Consider the following 19,588-nt stretch of genomic DNA (forward strand, 5'->3'; position numbering starts at 1 on the left):
TCCAGTGACAGGGAGCCAGTGACAGGGAGCCAGTGACAGGGGGCCAGTGACAGGGGGCCAGTGACAGGGGGTCAGTGACAGGGGGCCAGTGACAGGGAACCAGTGACAGGGGGCCAGTGACAGGGAGCCAGTGACAGGGGGCCAGTGACAGGGAAACAGTGAGCCAGTGATAGGGGCAGGTTGGAGGGTCAGAAATGGGCCTGTGGGAGAAGAAAAGAGGTGGAGGTGCTGGGTGGGAGTGAGGTAAGCGTGAGGAGAAGGTTATAGAAGATGAAAGATGCTGAGAGTGTAAATAATAGTGTCAGGAGCTTTCTGGGTGAGTTAGAGCCATCTCCATAATGTGTCTATGACCATGGACATGTTATGGAGGCAGAAGTGTCAGGACTGAGACAGGAAATGAATGTTGGGGTAGAATGGGAGCATTTGCCTTATCCCTGGTGACATGACAGTGTAATATGTACCATCTCCATTCTCCATCCTGCATTATATTCTGCTCCCTCTCTATGGTCGCTCTCCTATATATTACACTGTTCCATGTTAATGTGATTTCCTGCAGGTGGCTCTGATCCTGCTCCGTGCTCGGATTGTGGAGGGTCATGTGATCGTGATTATGGATGTCTATGTGCTGATTTTGTTACACCTTGTGTTCCGCGTGGTGATGCTGAGTGTCTAATGGAGTCCAACGAATGCTGCTATGGGCTCAGTAACTGGTACTGGGACTCAGACCAGAAATGCTGCACAGGTGAGTCCTGTCACTGGGTTACCTGACTATAATATACTCACCACTATACAGTAACTCCATTATACACTATCAGGGAAGTGTCTCCCATACTCCTACAGACTCATTTATGTACTAACCATTATTATCTGCCGCAGAGATGAAGCAATGCAGCCCCCCGTGTACAGGTGACAGAATCTGTGATACGACAAGTTATCTACCTACCTGTGTCTGTAATAAGAACACATACTCAGGGATAAGTAAGTATCATCTATATTTATATACCTGACATTACATCAGTAAATACAATTATTACTCTTATCTGTGAATGTGGCAGGTGGGTTATTATTAACAATGATGCAGTATATAAATGGCCATTTATGACCCAAACATACTCTATGTGTTTTAACAATTATCTTTTATTATTCACTGTACTGTATTTATAGTTAGTAGTCATTATACTGTATTTATAGTTAGTAGTCACTGTACTGTATTTATAGTTAGTAGTCATTGTACTGTTATTTATATAGTTAGTAGTCACTGCACTGTATTTATAGTTAGTAGTCATTGTACTGTATTTATAGTTAGTAGTCATTGTACTGTATTTATAGTTAGTAGTCACTGCACTGTATTTATAGTTAGTAGTCATTGTACTGTATTTATAGTTAGTAGTCACTGTACTGTATTTATAGTTAGTAGTCATTGTACTGTATTTATAGTTAGTAGTCACTGCACTGCATTTATAGTTAGTAGTCACTGTACTGTATTTATAGTTAGTAGTCACTCTACTGCATTTATAGTTAGTAGTCATTGTACTGTATTTATAGTTAGTAGTCACTGCACTGTATTTATAGTTAGTAGTCACTGTACTGTATTTATAGTTAGTAGTCATTGTACTGTATATATAGTTAGTAGTCACTGCACTGTATTTATAGTTAGTAGTCACTGAACTGTATTTATAGTTAGTAGTCACTGTACTGCATTTATAGTTAGTAGTCATTGCACTGTATTTATAGTTAGTAGTCACTGCACTGTATTTATAGTTAGTAGTCATTGTACTGTATTTATAGTTAGTAGTCACTGCACTGTATTTATAGTTAGTAGTCATTGTACTGTATTTATAGTTAGTAGTCACTGCACTGCATTTATAGTTAGTAGTCACTGCACTGTATTTATAGTTAGTAGTCACTGCACTGCATTTATAGTTAGTAGTCACTGCACTGTATTTATAGTTAGTAGTCACTGCACTGTATTTATAGTTAGTAGTCATTGCACTGCATTTATAGTTAGTAGTCACTGTACTGTATTTATAGTTAGTAGTCACTGTACTGTATTTATAGTTAGTAGTCATTGTACTGTATTTATAGTTAGTAGTCACTGTACTGTATTTATAGTTAGTAGTCATTGTACTGTATTTATAGTTAGTAGTCACTGCACTGTATTTATAGTTAGTAGTCACTGTACTGTATTTATAGTTAGTAGTCATTGCACTGTATTTATAGTTAGTAGTCACTGCACTGTATTTATAGTTAGTAGTCATTGTACTGTATTTATAGTTAGTAGTCACTGCACTGTATTTATAGTTAGTAGTCACTGTACTGTATTTATAGTTAGTAGTCATTGTACTGTATTTATAGTTAGTAGTCACTGCACTGTATTTATAGTTAGTAGTCACTGTACTGTATTTATAGTTAGTAGTCACTGTACTGCATTTATAGTTAGTAGTCATTGCACTGTATTTATAGTTAGTAGTCACTGCACTGTATTTATAGTTAGTAGTCATTGCACTGCATTTATAGTTAGTAGTCACTGCACTGTATTTATAGTTAGTAGTCACTGCACTGCATTTATAGTTAGTAGTCACTGCACTGTATTTATAGTTAGTAGTCATTGTACTGTATTTATAGTTAGTAGTCACTGCACTGTATTTATAGTTAGTAGTCACTGTACTGTATTTATAGTTAGTAGTCATTGCACTGTATTTATAGTTAGTAGTCACTGCACTGTATTTATAGTTAGTAGTCATTGTACAGTATTTATAGTTAGTAGTCACTGCACTGTATTTATAGTTAGTAGTCACTGTACTGTATTTATAGTTAGTAGTCATTGTACTGTATTTATAGTTAGTAGTCACTGCACTGTATTTATAGTTAGTAGTCACTGTACTGCATTTATAGTTAGTAGTCACTGTACTGCATTTATAGTTAGTAGTCACTGCACTGTATTTATAGTTAGTAGTCACTGCACTGTATTTATAGTTAGTAGTCATTGCACTGCATTTATAGTTAGTAGTCACTGCACTGTATTTATAGTTAGTAGTCACTGCACTGTATTTATAGTTAGTAGTCACTGCACTGCATTTATAGTTAGTAGTCACTGCACTGTATTTATAGTTAGTAGTCATTGTACTGTATTTATAGTTAGTAGTCACTGCACTGTATTTATAGTTAGTAGTCACTGCACTGCATTTATAGTTAGTAGTCACTGTACTGTATTTATAGTTAGTAGTCACTGTACTGCATTTATAGTTAGTAGTAACTGTACTGCATTTATAGTTAGTCGTCACTGCACTGTATTTATAGTTAGTAGTCACTGTACTGTATTTATAGTTAGCAGTCACTGGACTGCATTTATAGATAGTAGTCACTGCACTGTATTTATAGTTAGTAGTCACTGTACTGTATTTATAGTTAGCAGTCACTGTCCTGCATTTATAGTTAGTAGTCACTGCACTGCATTTATAGTTAGTAGTCACTGCACTGCATTTATAGTTAGTAGTCATTGTACGTTATTTATAGTTAGTCACTGCACTGCATTTATAGTTAGTAGTCACTGCACTGCATTTATAGATAGTAGTCATTGTACTGTATTTATAGTTAGTAGTCACTGCACTGTATTTATAGTTAGTAGTCACTGTACTGCATTTATAGTTAGTAGTCACTGTACTGCATTTATAGTTAGTAGTCACTGCACTGTATTTATAGTTAGTAGTCACTGTACTGTATTTATAGTTAGTAGTCACTGCACTGCATTTATAGTTAGTAGTCACTGCACTGTATTTATAGTTAGTAGTCACTGCACTGTTTTTATAGTTAGTAGTCATTGCACTGCATTTATAGTTAGTAGTCACTGCACTGTATTTATAGTTAGTAGTAGTCACTGCACTGTATTTATAGTTAGTAGTCACTGCACTGCATTTATAGTTAGTAGTCACTGCACTGTATTTATTTATAGTTAGTAGTCACTGTACTGTATTTATAGTTAGTAGTAGTCACTGCACTGTATTTATAGTTAGTAGTCACTGCACTGTATTTATAGTTGGTAGTCACTGCACTGCATTTATAGTTAGTAGTCACTGTACTGTATTTATAGTTAGTAGTCACTGTACTGTATTTATAGTTAGTAGTCACTGCACTGCATTTATAGTTAGTAGTCATTGTACTGTATTTATAGTTAGTCACTGCACTGTATTTATAGTTAGTAGTCACAGCACTGCATTTATAGTTAGTAGTCATTGTACTGTATTTATAGTTAGTAGTCACTGCACTGTATTTATAGTTAGTAGTCACTGTACTGCATTTATAGTTAGTAGTCATTGTACTGTATTTACAGTTAGTAATCACTGTACTGTATTTATAGTTAGTAGTCACTGCACTGCATTTATAGTTAGTAGTCACAGCACTGTATTTATAGTTAGTAGTCACTGTACTGTATTTATAGTTAGTAGTCACTGCACTGTATTTATAGTTAGTAGTCACTGTACTGTATTTATAGTTAGTAGTCACTGGACTGCATTTATAGTTAGTAGTCACTGCACTGTATTTATAGTTAGTAGTCACTGTACTGCATTTATAGTTAGCATTCACTGTACTGCATTTATAGTTAGTAGTCACTGCACTGCATTTATAGTTAGTAGTCACTGCACTGCATTTATAGTTAGTAGTCATTGTAGTTATTTATAGTTAGTCACTGCACTGTATTTATAGTTAGTAGTCACTGCACTGCATTTATAGTTAGTAGTCATTGTACTGTATTTATAGTTAGTAGTCACTGCACTGTATTTATAGTTAGTAGTCACTGTACTGCATTTATAGTTAGTAGTCACTGTACTGCATTTATAGTTAGTAGTCACTGCACTGCATTTATAGTTAGTAGTCACTGCACTGTATTTATAGTTAGTAGTCACTGCACTGTATTTATAGTTAGTAGTCATTGCACTGCATTTATAGTTAGTAGTCACTGTACTGTATTTATAGTTAGTAGTCACTGTACTGTATTTATAGTTAGTAGTCATTGTACTGTATTTATAGTTAGTAGTCACTGTACTGTATTTATAGTTAGTAGTCATTGTACTGTATTTATAGTTAGTAGTCACTGCACTGTATTTATAGTTTAGTAGTCACTGTACTGTATTTATAGTTAGTAGTCATTGCACTGTATTTATAGTTAGTAGTCACTGCACTGTATTTATAGTTAGTAGTCATTGTACTGTATTTATAGTTAGTAGTCACTGCACTGTATTTATAGTTAGTAGTCACTGTACTGTATTTATAGTTAGTAGTCATTGTACTGTATTTATAGTTAGTAGTCACTGCACTGTATTTATAGTTAGTAGTCACTGTACTGTATTTATAGTTAGTAGTCACTGTACTGCATTTATAGTTAGTAGTCATTGCACTGTATTTATAGTTAGTAGTCACTGCACTGTATTTATAGTTAGTAGTCATTGCACTGCATTTATAGTTAGTAGTCACTGCACTGTATTTATAGTTAGTAGTCACTGCACTGCATTTATAGTTAGTAGTCACTGCACTGTATTTATAGTTAGTAGTCATTGTACTGTATTTATAGTTAGTAGTCACTGCACTGTATTTATAGTTAGTAGTCACTGTACTGTATTTATAGTTAGTAGTCATTGCACTGTATTTATAGTTAGTAGTCACTGCACTGTATTTATAGTTAGTAGTCATTGTACAGTATTTATAGTTAGTAGTCACTGCACTGTATTTATAGTTAGTAGTCACTGTACTGTATTTATAGTTAGTAGTCATTGTACTGTATTTATAGTTAGTAGTCACTGCACTGTATTTATAGTTAGTAGTCACTGTACTGCATTTATAGTTAGTAGTCACTGTACTGCATTTATAGTTAGTAGTCACTGCACTGTATTTATAGTTAGTAGTCACTGCACTGTATTTATAGTTAGTAGTCATTGCACTGCATTTATAGTTAGTAGTCACTGCACTGTATTTATAGTTAGTAGTCACTGCACTGTATTTATAGTTAGTAGTCACTGCACTGCATTTATAGTTAGTAGTCACTGCACTGTATTTATAGTTAGTAGTCACTGTACTGTATTTATAGTTAGTAGTAGTCACTGCACTGCATTTATAGTTAGTAGTCACTGCACTGCATTTATAGTTAGTAGTCACTGTACTGTATTTATAGTTAGTAGTCACTGTACTGCATTTATAGTTAGTAGTCACTGTACTGCATTTATAGTTAGTAGTCACTGCACTGTATTTATAGTTAGTAGTCACTGTACTGTATTTATAGTTAGCAGTCACTGGACTGCATTTATAGATAGTAGTCACTGCACTGTATTTATAGTTAGTAGTCACTGTACTGTATTTATAGTTAGCAGTCACTGTACTGCATTTATAGTTAGTAGTCACTGCACTGCATTTATAGTTAGTAGTCACTGCACTGCATTTATAGTTAGTAGTCATTGTACGTTATTTATAGTTAGTCACTGCACTGCATTTATAGTTAGTAGTCACTGCACTGCATTTATAGATAGTAGTCATTGTACTGTATTTATAGTTAGTAGTCACTGCACTGTATTTATAGTTAGTAGTCACTGTACTGCATTTATAGTTAGTAGTCACTGTACTGCATTTATAGTTAGTAGTCACTGCACTGTATTTATAGTTAGTAGTCACTGTACTGTATTTATAGTTAGTAGTCACTGCACTGCATTTATAGTTAGTAGTCACTGCACTGTATTTATAGTTAGTAGTCACTGCACTGTTTTTATAGTTAGTAGTCATTGCACTGCATTTATAGTTAGTAGTCACTGCACTGTATTTATAGTTAGTAGTAGTCACTGCACTGTATTTATAGTTAGTAGTCACTGCACTGCATTTATAGTTAGTAGTCACTGCACTGTATTTATTTATAGTTAGTAGTCACTGTACTGTATTTATAGTTAGTAGTAGTCACTGCACTGTATTTATAGTTAGTAGTCACTGCACTGTATTTATAGTTGGTAGTCACTGCACTGCATTTATAGTTAGTAGTCACTGTACTGTATTTATAGTTAGTAGTCACTGTACTGTATTTATAGTTAGTAGTCACTGCACTGCATTTATAGTTAGTAGTCATTGTACTGTATTTATAGTTAGTCACTGCACTGTATTTATAGTTAGTAGTCACAGCACTGCATTTATAGTTAGTAGTCATTGTACTGTATTTATAGTTAGTAGTCACTGCACTGTATTTATAGTTAGTAGTCACTGTACTGCATTTATAGTTAGTAGTCATTGTACTGTATTTACAGTTAGTAATCACTGTACTGTATTTATAGTTAGTAGTCACTGCACTGCATTTATAGTTAGTAGTCACAGCACTGTATTTATAGTTAGTAGTCACTGTACTGTATTTATAGTTAGTAGTCACTGCACTGTATTTATAGTTAGTAGTCACTGTACTGTATTTATAGTTAGTAGTCACTGGACTGCATTTATAGTTAGTAGTCACTGCACTGTATTTATAGTTAGTAGTCACTGTACTGCATTTATAGTTAGCATTCACTGTACTGCATTTATAGTTAGTAGTCACTGCACTGCATTTATAGTTAGTAGTCACTGCACTGCATTTATAGTTAGTAGTCATTGTACGTTATTTATAGTTAGTCACTGCACTGTATTTATAGTTAGTAGTCACTGCACTGCATTTATAGTTAGTAGTCATTGTACTGTATTTATAGTTAGTAGTCACTGCACTGTATTTATAGTTAGTAGTCACTGTACTGCATTTATAGTTAGTAGTCACTGTACTGCATTTATAGTTAGTAGTCACTGCACTGCATTTATAGTTAGTAGTCACTGCACTGTATTTATAGTTAGTAGTCACTGTACTGTATTTATAGTTAGTAGTCACTGCACTGCATTTATAGTTAGTAGTCACTGCACTGTATTTATAGTTAGTAGTCATTGCACTACATTTATAGTTAGTAGTCACTGTACTGTATTTATAGTTAGTAGTAGTCACTGCACTGTATTTATAGTTAGTAGTCACTGTACTGTATTTATAGTTAGTAGTCATTGTACTGTATTTATAGTTAGTAGTCACTGTACTGTATTTATAGTTAGTAGTTATTGTACTGTATTTATAGTTAGTAGTCACTGCACTGTATTTATAGTTAGTAGTCACTGTACTGTATTTATAGTTAGTAGTTTCTGTACTGCATTTATAGTTAGTAGTCATTGCACTGTATTTATAGTTAGTAGTCACTGCACTGTATTTATAGTTAGTAGTCATTGTACTGTATTTATAGTTAGTAGTCACTGCACTGTATTTATAGTTAGTAGTCACTGTACTGTATTTATAGTTAGTAGTCATTGTACTGTATTTATAGTTAGTAGTCACTGCACTGTATTTATAGTTAGTAGTCACTGTTCTCTAATTATAGTTAGTAGTCACTGTACTGTATTTATAGTTAGTCACTGTACTGTATTTATAGTTAGTAGTCACTGCACTGTATTTATAGTTAGTAGTCACTGTACTGCATTTATAGTTAGTAGTCACTGTACTGCATTTATAGTTAGTAGTCACTGCACTGCATTTATAGTTAGTAGTCACTGCACTGTATTTATAGTTAGTAGTCACTGTACTGTATTTATAGTTAGTAGTCACTGCACTGCATTTATAGTTAGTAGTCACTGCACTGTATTTATAGTTAGTAGTCATTGCACTACATTTATAGTTAGTAGTCACTGTACTGTATTTATAGTTAGTAGTAGTCACTGCACTGTATTTATAGTTAGTAGTCACTGTACTGTATTTATAGTTAGTAGTCATTGTACTGTATTTATAGTTAGTAGTCACTGTACTGAATTTATAGTTAGTAGTTATTGTACTGTATTTATAGTTAGTAGTCACTGCACTGTATTTATAGTTAGTAGTCACTGTACTGTATTTATAGTTAGTAGTCATTGCACTGTATTTATAGTTAGTAGTCACTGCACTGTATTTATAGTTAGTAGTCATTGTACTGTATTTATAGTTAGTAGTCACTGCACTGTATTTATAGTTAGTAGTCACTGTACTGTATTTATAGTTAGTAGTCATTGTACTGTATTTATAGTTAGTAGTCACTGCACTGTATTTATAGTTAGTAGTCACTGTTCTCTAATTATAGTTAGTAGTCACTGTACTGTATTTATAGTTAGTCACTGTACTGTATTTATAGTTAGTAGTCACTGTACTGCATTTATAGTTAGTAGTCACTGCACTGTATTTATAGTTAGTAGTCACTGTACTGTATTTATAGTTAGTAGTCACTGCACTGCATTTATAGTTAGTTGTCACTGTACTGTATTTATAGTTAGTAGTCACTGCACTGTATTTATAGTTAGTAGTCACTGCACTGCATTTATAGTTAGTAGTCATTGCACTGTATTTATAGTTAGTCACTGCACTGTATTTATAGTTAGTAGTCACAGCACTGCATTTATAGTTAGTAGTCATTGTACTGTATTTATAGTTAGTAGTCACTGCACTGTATTTATAGTTAGTAGTCACTGTACTGCATTTATAGATAGTAGTCATTGTACTGTATTTACAGTTAGTAGTCACTGTACTGTATTTATAGTTAGTAGTCACTGCACTGCATTTATAGTTAGTAGACACAGCACTGTATTTATAGTTAGTAGTCACTGTACTGTATTTATAGTTAGTAGTCACTGCACTGTATTTATAGTTAGTAGTCATTGTACTGTATTTATAGTTAGTAGTCATTGTACTGTATTTACAGTTAGTAGTCATTGCACTGCATTTATAGTTAGTAGTCACTGTACTGTATTTATAGTTAGTAGTAGTCACTGCACTGTATTTATAGTTAGTAGTCACTGTACTGTATTTATAGTTAGTAGTCACTGCACTGTATTTATAGTTAGTAGTTACTGCACTGTATTTATAGTTAGTAGTCACTGTACTGTATTTATAGTTAGTAGTCATTGTACTGTATTTACAGTTAGTAGTCACTGCACTGTATTTATAGTTAGTAGTCACTGTACTGTATTTATAGTTAGTAGTCACTGTACTGCATTTATAGTTAGTAGTCACTGCACTGTATTTATAGTTAGTAGTCACTGTACTGCATTTATAGATAGTAGTCATTGTACTGTATTTACAGTTAGTAGTCACTGTACTGTATTTATAGTTAGTAGTCACTGCACTGCATTTATAGTTAGTAGACACAGCACTGTATTTATAGTTAGTAGTCACTGTACTGTATTTATAGTTAGTAGTCACTGCACTGTATTTATAGTTAGTAGTCATTGTACTGTATTTATAGTTAGTAGTCATTGTACTGCATTTACAGTTAGTAGTCATTGCACTGCATTTATAGTTAGTAGTCACTGTACTGTATTTATAGTCAGTAGTAGTCACTGCACTGTATTTATAGTTAGTAGTCACTGCACTGTATTTATAGTTAGTAGTCACTGCACTGTATTTATAGTTAGTAGTCACTGCACTGTATTTATAGTTAGTAGTCACTGTACTGTATTTATAGTTAGTAGTCATTGTACTGTATTTACAGTTAGTAGTCACTGCACTGTATTTATAGTTAGTAGTCACTGTACTGTTCTGTATTTATAGTTAGTAGTCACTGTACTGCATTTATAGTTAGTAGTCATTGCACTGTATTTATAGTTAGTAGTCACTGCACTGTATTTATAGTTAGTAGTCATTGCACTGTATTTATAGTTAGTAGTCACTGCACTGTATTTATAGTTAGTAGTCACTGTACTGTATTTATAGTTAGTAGTCATTGTACTGTATTTATAGTTAGTAGTCACTGCACTGTATTTATAGTTAGTAGTCACTGTACTGTATTTATAGTTAGTAGTCACTGTACTGCATTTATAGTTAGTAGTCACTGCACTGTATTTATAGTTAGTAGTCACTGCACTGTATTTATAGTTAGTAGTCATTGCACTGCATTTATAGTTAGTAGTCACTGCACTGTATTTATAGTTAGTAGTCACTGCACTGTATTTATAGTTAGTAGTCACTGCACTGTATTTATAGTTAGTAGTCACTGTACTGTATTTATAGTTAGTAGTAGTCACTGCACTGTATTTATAGTTAGTAGTCACTGCACTGCATTTATAGTTAGTAGTCACTGCACTGCATTTATAGTTAGTAGTCACTGCACTGTATTTATAGTTAGTAGTCACTGTACTGTATTTATAGTTAGTCACTGTACTGCATTTAAAGTTAGTAGTCACTGCACTGTATTTATAGTTAGTAGTCACTGTAATGTATTTATAGTTAGTAGTCACTGGACTGCATTTATAGTTAGTAGTCACTGCACTGTATTTATAGTTAGTAGTCACTGTACTGTATTTATAGTTAGTAGTCACTGCACTGCATTTAAAGTTAGTAGTCATTGTACGTTATTTATAGTTAGTCACTGCACTGTATTTATAGTTAGTAGTCACTGCACTGTATTTATAGTTAGTAGTCACTGTACTGTATTTATAGTTAGTAGTAGTCACTGCACTGTATTTATAGTTAGTAGTCTCTGTACTGTATTTATAGTTAGTAGTCACTGCACTGTATTTATAGTTAGTAGTTACTGCACTGTATTTATAGTTAGTAGTCACTGTACTGTATTTATAGTTAGTAGTCATTGTACTGTATTTACAGTTAGTAGTCACTGCACTGTATTTATAGTTAGTAGTCACTGTACTGTATTTATAGTTAGTAGTCACTGTACTGCATTTATAGTTAGTAGTCACTGCACTGTATTTATAGTTAGTAGTCACTGTACTGCATTTATAGATAGTAGTCATTGTACTGTATTTACAGTTAGTAGTCACTGTACTGTATTTATAGTTAGTAGTCACTGCACTGCATTTATAGTTAGTAGACACAGCACTGTATTTATAGTTAGTAGTCACTGTACTGTATTTATAGTTAGTAGTCACTGCACTGTATTTATAGTTAGTAGTCATTGTACTGTATTTATAGTTAGTAGTCACTGCACTGTATTTATAGTTAGTAGTCACTGCACTGTATTTATAGTTAGTAGTCATTGTACTGTATTTACAGTTAGTAGTCACTGCACTGTATTTATAGTTAGTAGTCACTGTACTGTTCTGTATTTATAGTTAGTAGTCACTGTACTGCATTTATAGTTAGTAGTCATTGCACTGTATTTATAGTTAGTAGTCACTGCACTGTATTTATAGTTAGTAGTCACTGTACTGTATTTACAGTTAGTAGTCATTGTACTGTATTTATAGTTAGTAGTCACTGCACTGTATTTATAGTTAGTAGTCACTGTACTGTATTTATAGTTAGTAGTCACTGTACTGCATTTATAGTTAGTAGTCACTGCACTGTATTTATAGTTAGTAGTCACTGCACTGTATTTATAGTTAGTAGTCATTGCACTGCATTTATAGTTAGTAGTCACTGCACTGTATTTATAGTTAGTAGTCACTGCACTGTATTTATAGTTAGTAGTCACTGTACTGTATTTATAGTTAGTAGTAGTCACTGCACTGTTTTTATAGTTAGTAGTCACTGCACTGCATTTATAGTTAGTAGTCACTGCACTGCATTTATAGTTAGTAGTCACTGCACTGTATTTATAGTTAGTAGTCACTGTACTGTATTTATAGTTAGTCACTGTACTGCATTTATAGTTAGTAGTCACTGCACTGTATTTATAGTTAGTAGTCACTGTAATGTATTTATAGTTAGTAGTTACTGGACTGCATTTATAGTTAGTAGTCACTGCACTGTATTTATAGTTAGTAGTCACTGTACTGTATTTATAGTTAGTAGTCACTGCACTGCATTTAAAGTTAGTAGTCATTGTACGTTATTTATAGTTAGTCACTGCACTGTATTTATAGTTAGTAGTCACTGCACTGTATTTATAGTTAGTAGTCATTGCACTGCATTTATAGTTAGTAGTCACTGCACTGTATTTATAGTTAGTAGTCACTGCACTGTATTTATAGTTAGTAGTCACTGCACTGCATTTATAGTTAGTAGTCACTGCACTGTATTTATAGTTAGTAGTCACTGCACTGCATTTATAGTTAGTAGTCACTGCACTGTATTTATAGTTAGTAGTCACTGCACTGTATTTATAGTTAGTAGTCATTGCACTGCATTTATAGTTAGTAGTCACTGCACTGTATTTATAGTTAGTAGTCACTGCACTGTATTTATAGTTAGTAGTCATTGCACTGCATTTATAGTTAGTAGTCACTGCACTGTATTTATAGTTAGTAGTCACTGTACTGTATTTATAGTTAGTCACTGCACTGTATTTATAGTTAGTAGTCACAGCACTGCATTCATAGTTAGTAGTCATTGTACTGTATTTATAGTTAGTAGTCACTGCACTGTATTTATAGTTAGTAGTCACTGTACTGCATTTATAGATAGTAGTCATTGTACTGTATTTACAGTTAGTAGTCACTGTACTGTATTTATAGTTAGTAGTCACTGCACTGCATTTATAGTTAGTAGTCATTGTACGTTATTTATAGTTAGTCACTGCACTGTATTTATAGTTAGTAGTCACTGCACTGTATTTAAAGTTAGTAGTCATTGCACTGCATTTATAGTTAGTAGTCACTGCACTGTATTTATAGTTAGTAGTCACTGCACTGCATTTATAGTTAGTAGTCACTGCACTGTATTTATAGTTAGTAGTCATTGCACTACATTTATAGTTAGTAGTCACTGTACTGTATTTATAGTTAATAGTAGTCACTGCACTGTATTTATAGTTAGTAGTCACTGTACTGTATTTATAGTTAGTAGTCATTGTACTGTATTTATAGTTAGTAGTCACTGTACTGTATTTATAGTTAGTAGTCATTGTACTGTATTTATAGTTAGTAGTCACTGCACTGTATTTATAGTTAGTAGTCACTGTACTGTATTTATAGTTAGTAGTCACTGTACTGCATTTATAGTTAGTAGTCACTGTACTGCATTTATAGTTAGTAGTCACTGCACTGTATTTATAGTTAGTAGTCACTGTACTGTATTTATAGTTAGTAGTCATTGTACTGTATTTATAGTTAGTAGTCACTGCACTGTATTTATAGTTAGTAGTCACTGTACTCTAATTATAGTTAGTAGTCACTGTACTGTATTTATAGTTAGTCACTGTACTGTATTTATAGTTAGTAGTCACTGTACTGCATTTATAGTTAGTAGTCACTGCACTGTATTTATAGTTAGTAGTCACTGCACTGCATTTATAGTTAGTAGTCATTGTACTGTATTTATAGTTAGTCACTGCACTGTATTTATAGTTAGTAGTCACAGCACTGCATTTATAGTTTGTAGTCATTGTACTGTATTTATAGTTAGTAGTCACTGCACTGTATTTATAGTTAGTAGTCACTGTACTGCATTTAGAGATAGTAGTCATTGTACTGTATTTATAGTTAGTAGTCATTGCACTGCATTTATAGTTAGTAGTCACTGTACTGTATTTATAGTTAGTAGTAGTCACTGCACTGTATTTATAGTTAGTAGTCACTGCACTGTATTTATAGTTAGTAGTCACTGCACTGTATTTATAGTTAGTAGTCACTGTACTGTATTTATAGTTAGTAGTCATTGTACTGTATTTACAGTTAGTAGTCACTGCACTGTATTTATAGTTAGTAGTCACTGTACTGTATTTATAGTTAGTAGTCATTGTACTGCATTTATAGTTAGTAGTCACTGCACTGTATTTATAGTTAGTAGTCACTGTACTGCATTTATAGATAGTAGTCATTGTACTGTATTTACAGTTAGTAGTCACTGTACTGTATTTATAGTTAGTAGTCACTGCACTGCATTTATAGTTAGTAGACACAGCACTGTATTTATAGTTAGTAGTCACTGCACTGTATTTATAGTTAGTAGTCACTGCACTGTATTTATAGTTAGTAGTCATTGTACTGTATTTATAGTTAGTAGTCATTGTACTGTATTTACAGTTAGAAGTCATTGCACTGCATTTATAGTTAGTAGTCACTGCACTGTATTTATAGTTAGTAGTAGTCACTGCACTGTATTTATAGTTAGTAGTCACTGTACTGTATTTATAGTTAGTAGTCACTGCACTGTATTTATAGTTAGTAGTCACTGCACTGTATTTATAGTTAGTAGTCACTGTACTGTATTTATAGTTAGTAGTCACTGTACTGCATTTATAGTTAGTAGTCACTGCACTGTATTTATAGTTAGTAGTCACTGCACTGCATTTATAGTTAGTAGTCATTGCACTGCATTTATATTTAGTAGTCACTGCACTGTATTTATAGTTAGTAGTCACTGCACTGTATTTATAGTTAGTAGTCACTGTACTGCATTTATAGTTAGTAGTCACTGCACTGTATTTATAGTTAGTAGTCACTGCACTGTATTTATAGTTAGTAGTCATTGCACTGCATTTATAGTTAGTAGTCACTGCACTGTATTTATAGTTAGTAGTCACTGCACTGTATTTATAGTTAGTAGTCATTGCACTGCATTTATAGTTAGTAGTCACTGTACTGCATTTATAGTTAGTAGTCATTGCACTGCATTTATAGTTAGTAGTCACTGCACTGTATTTATAGTTAGTAGTCATTGCACTGTATTTATAGTTAGTAGTCACTGTACTGCATTTATAGTTAGTAGTCATTGCACTGCATTTATAGTTAGTAGTCACTGCACTGTATTTATAGTTAGTAGTCACTGTACTGTATTTATAGTTAGTAGTCACTGCACTGTATTTATAGTTAGTCACTGTACTGCATTTATAGTTAGTAGTCACTGCACTGTATTTATAGTTAGTAGTCACTGTAATGTATTTATAGTTAGTAGTCACTGGACTGCATTTATAGTTAGTAGTCACTGCACTGTATTTATAGTTAGTAGTCACTGTACTGTATTTATAGTTAGTAGTCACTGCACTGCATTTATAGTTAGTAGTCACTGCACTGCATTTATAGTTAGTAGTCATTGTACGTTATTTATAGTTAGTCACTGCACTGTATTTATAGTTAGTAGTCACTGCACTGTATTTATAGGTAGTAGTCATTGCACTGCATTTATAGTTAGTAGTCACTGCACTGTATTTATAGTTAGTAGTCACTGCACTGCATTTATAGTTAGTAGTCACTGCACTGTATTTATAGTTAGTAGTCACTGTACTGTATTTATAGTTAGTAGTCACTGCACTGCATTTATAGTTAGTAGTCACTTTACTGTATTTATAGTTAGTAGTCACTGCACTGCATTTATAGTTAGTAGTCATTGTACTGTATTTATAGTTAGTCACTGCACTGTATTTATAGTTAGTAGTCACAGCACTGCATTTATAGTTAGTAGTCATTGTACTGTATTTACAGTTAGTAGTCACTGCACTGTATTTATAGTTAGTAGTCACTGTACTGTATTTATAGTTAGTAGTCACTGTACTGCATTTATAGTTAGTAGTCACTGCACTGTATTTATAGTTAGTAGTCACTGCACTGTATTTATAGTTAGTAGTCATTGCACTGCATTTATAGTTAGTAGTCACTGCACTGTATTTATAGTTAGTAGTCACTGCACTGTATTTATAGTTAGTAGTCATTGCACTGCATTTATAGTTAGTAGTCACTGCACTGTATTTTTAGTTAGTCACTGTACTGTATTTATAGTTAGTAGTAGTCACTGCACTGTATTTATAGTTAGTCACTGCACTGTATTTATAGTTAGTAGTCACTGTACTGTAATTATAGTTAGTAGTCACTGCACTGTATTTATAGTTAGTAGTCACTGTACTGTATTTATAGTTAGTAGTCACTGTACTGCATTTATACTTAGTAGTCACTTCACTGTATTTATAGTTAGTAGTCACTGTACTGTATTTATAGTTAGTAGTCACTGGACTGCATTTATAGTTAGTAGTCACTGCACTGTATTTATAGTTAGTAGTCACTGTACTGTATTTATAGTTAATAGTCACTGCACTGCATTTATAGTTAGTAGTCATTGTACTGTATTTATAGTTAGTCACTGCACTGTATTTATAGTTAGTAGTCACTGCACTGCATTTATAGTTAGTAGTCATTGTACTGTATTTATAGTTAGTAGTCACTGCACTGTATTTATAGTTAGTAGTCACTGTACTGCATTTATAGTTAGTAGTCACTGTACTGTATTTATAGTTAGTAGTCACTGCACTGCATTTATAGTTAGTAGTCACTGCACTGTATTTATAGTTAGTAGTCACTGTACTGTATTTATAGTTAGTAGTCACTGCACTAGGAAACATCAGGGTACAGAATTATGCTACTGCAGGGTCTGCTTGGGTTCTTTAAAATTGTATTTTTTTTACCATAATATCTTATTATCATTCAAGAATGAATGGGTAAATCTGCACACAATGGGCGCACGCTATGTCAGTGCTGGGTGCAGTGGAGAGAATGTTTCATTGCTGATGTGTCTAATTCACGCTATGCCAGCACCTCACTTGTGGTCATACTGAGGGCCTGATGCACATTTGGGAATAGAGGGCCTGATTCAGACCCGGACGCTATTTGCGGCCGCTCGCTCTCAAAAAGGGGCCGGATATTTAAATTGAGCGCTCGCTCTTTGTGGTGTGAGGACGCCTCTATGTCTGCGCGAGCGTCCGCTAAATGCGCTCGCTATTTTTTCAAGACGCCCCTTTGCCGTTCGCAAATCACATCATCTCCTGTTTTTATTAGATTAATCGGGAACATCGAACGGCATCTGAACTGCTCGCAGCGCTTGAGGTAGGAATTACTTCCCGTAATCACTGCGAGCAGTTCAGGTTAAAAGACAACCAAGTCACGTGATCGATGACGCACCTTTGCTAATTATGCACACCCATTAAACACCCTTTTGACCGTTTGGCTCGCCTGCGTTCGGATCTCCAATCCCCAGTTTTCAAGCCCCTTCTCCTGTTACCACCCACAAACGGCACATTCTGTCACTCAAAATAGCAGCCCCTCTGTGTTTTACGAGCACACGATTTCCGACCGCAATGACTGGTTTGCGCACGCGCATTGCGAACCATATGCATGCGCAGTTGTGCGACTATCGCTCAGAGCGAGCGTGCGGACGCTTACGAGCGGGTCTGAATCAGGCCTAGAGTAAGATAGAGCAAGTACAGTAACTCTGCATCTGGGCAAACCATGTTACAATGCAAGGGGGGCAAATACATATATTATTTTTATAAAGTAATGTGCTGGGGTTCGTAGAGGCGCTCCTTAGTATAGCAGCCTAGGTCTTCTTTCAGATGGTACCCTACCACCAAAACATATAACAATTTATCTAAAATTAGAAAAACCCTCTAGCGCTAGTAAGTTTCTCTAATTTACAAATTCAATAAGTCCAAAATATTTTCAGTCATTGAAGTGTCACAACGAAAAGATCCTTCGTGAATTCCTCTATTGGTTATGAGATGTCCTCTCAATGCGGCTGGATAAACCTCACACGGGATTTCACATAAAAAGGAAAAAACATTCATATAGTGAAGTATTGTAATAAAATAATCTGTAAATTTATTGACATTTAAAAAACATACACAAATTTTATTGATATAATGTTCCACGATATAAAGATGATATGAGCAACCGTACCGCGTGGGGCTCCGAATGAGGAGCGAGGTGATTTAGAGTAAGTACCGTTTGTGGGTGGTGACAGGGGGGTGGTCGGGAGAACGCATGCATGCCAGTGCGTTGCAATGCCATTGCAGGGGCGTGTATAAATTAGCCACTTTGTGGCCATAAGCAGCCATAGCACTGATAGCATGAGCTGAAGTTAGCAACTCCTGAGTGAGGTCTAACCTGCCTTACCTGTGCATATGGGTCCGATGATACCGATTATTTTCGCTATGTTGCAGATGTGAGTAAGGGAAAGTGGCGTCTTTATGTCAGGCTGTGATCACAATGCGTTTGCAAACATTTACGTATCACCGCTGATATTAGCAACTGCATAGCGGACATAGTAGTAGAATAGCGATCCTTGCTGAATCAGGCGCTCAGGACACAAAAGAATTACCTATGACCCAAACAGGTCAGTCATCACCAAAACATGAAAAAACACAATAAACTCATGTCAGCAAACAAAAGGCAAAATCAACAACATGAACTGCAAATATGCAACTTGGTGCAAAAAGACAAGAAAAGTAGATGGAGGGTCTGATAACCAGCTACGACCAGATAATCCAAATCTTTTTAGGAGGATATATAGAACTGTCCTCCTACATCTATCCTCAACGCAGCGTGATATGACTGGCATTAGTAAGCCACCAGGTCCTGTGTTACTCTGCTAGTGTCAGACGTCTTGTTTTGCCAAGGACGAGAATTTCTTAGAAATGCGATATGTGACACTTGTTTATCTGTGTGCAACTGAGTCTGTAAATGGAACTTGGCATGGAAAAAAGCTGCTTCCGATGCATCAAAGCACATCTTATACAGATTCAAAGATTCAACGCACACAGATATACAGGTGTCACATTACTCAGCGCAGTCTCCCATATACAGACTCAGGAGCACACATATATACAGGTGTCACACATCACATTACTCAGCGCAGTCTCCTATATACAGACTC

General features: G+C 34.2%; 1 protein-coding gene across 1 annotated transcript in view; it reads left to right on the top strand.

The window, feature by feature from the left end:
- Positions 1–556: 556 nt before the first annotated feature.
- The window catches only part of LOC148473298 (pancreatic secretory granule membrane major glycoprotein GP2-like), a gene marked incomplete at its 5' end in the record, with an annotated part of 155,052 nt that continues 136,020 nt past the window's right edge, over positions 557–19,588 (top strand). The window contains 2 exons of the mRNA XM_088459831.1: positions 557–742; positions 877–978. Coding sequence (XP_088315957.1) covers positions 557–742; positions 877–978 — 288 coding nt within the window. The remainder of the gene's footprint in view (positions 743–876; positions 979–19,588) is intronic.

The sequence above is a fragment of the Taudactylus pleione genome, unplaced genomic scaffold (genome assembly GCF_031769625.1).
Source record: "Taudactylus pleione unplaced genomic scaffold, aTauple2 ptg000937l, whole genome shotgun sequence".
Lineage (NCBI taxonomy): Eukaryota > Metazoa > Chordata > Amphibia > Anura > Myobatrachidae > Taudactylus > Taudactylus pleione.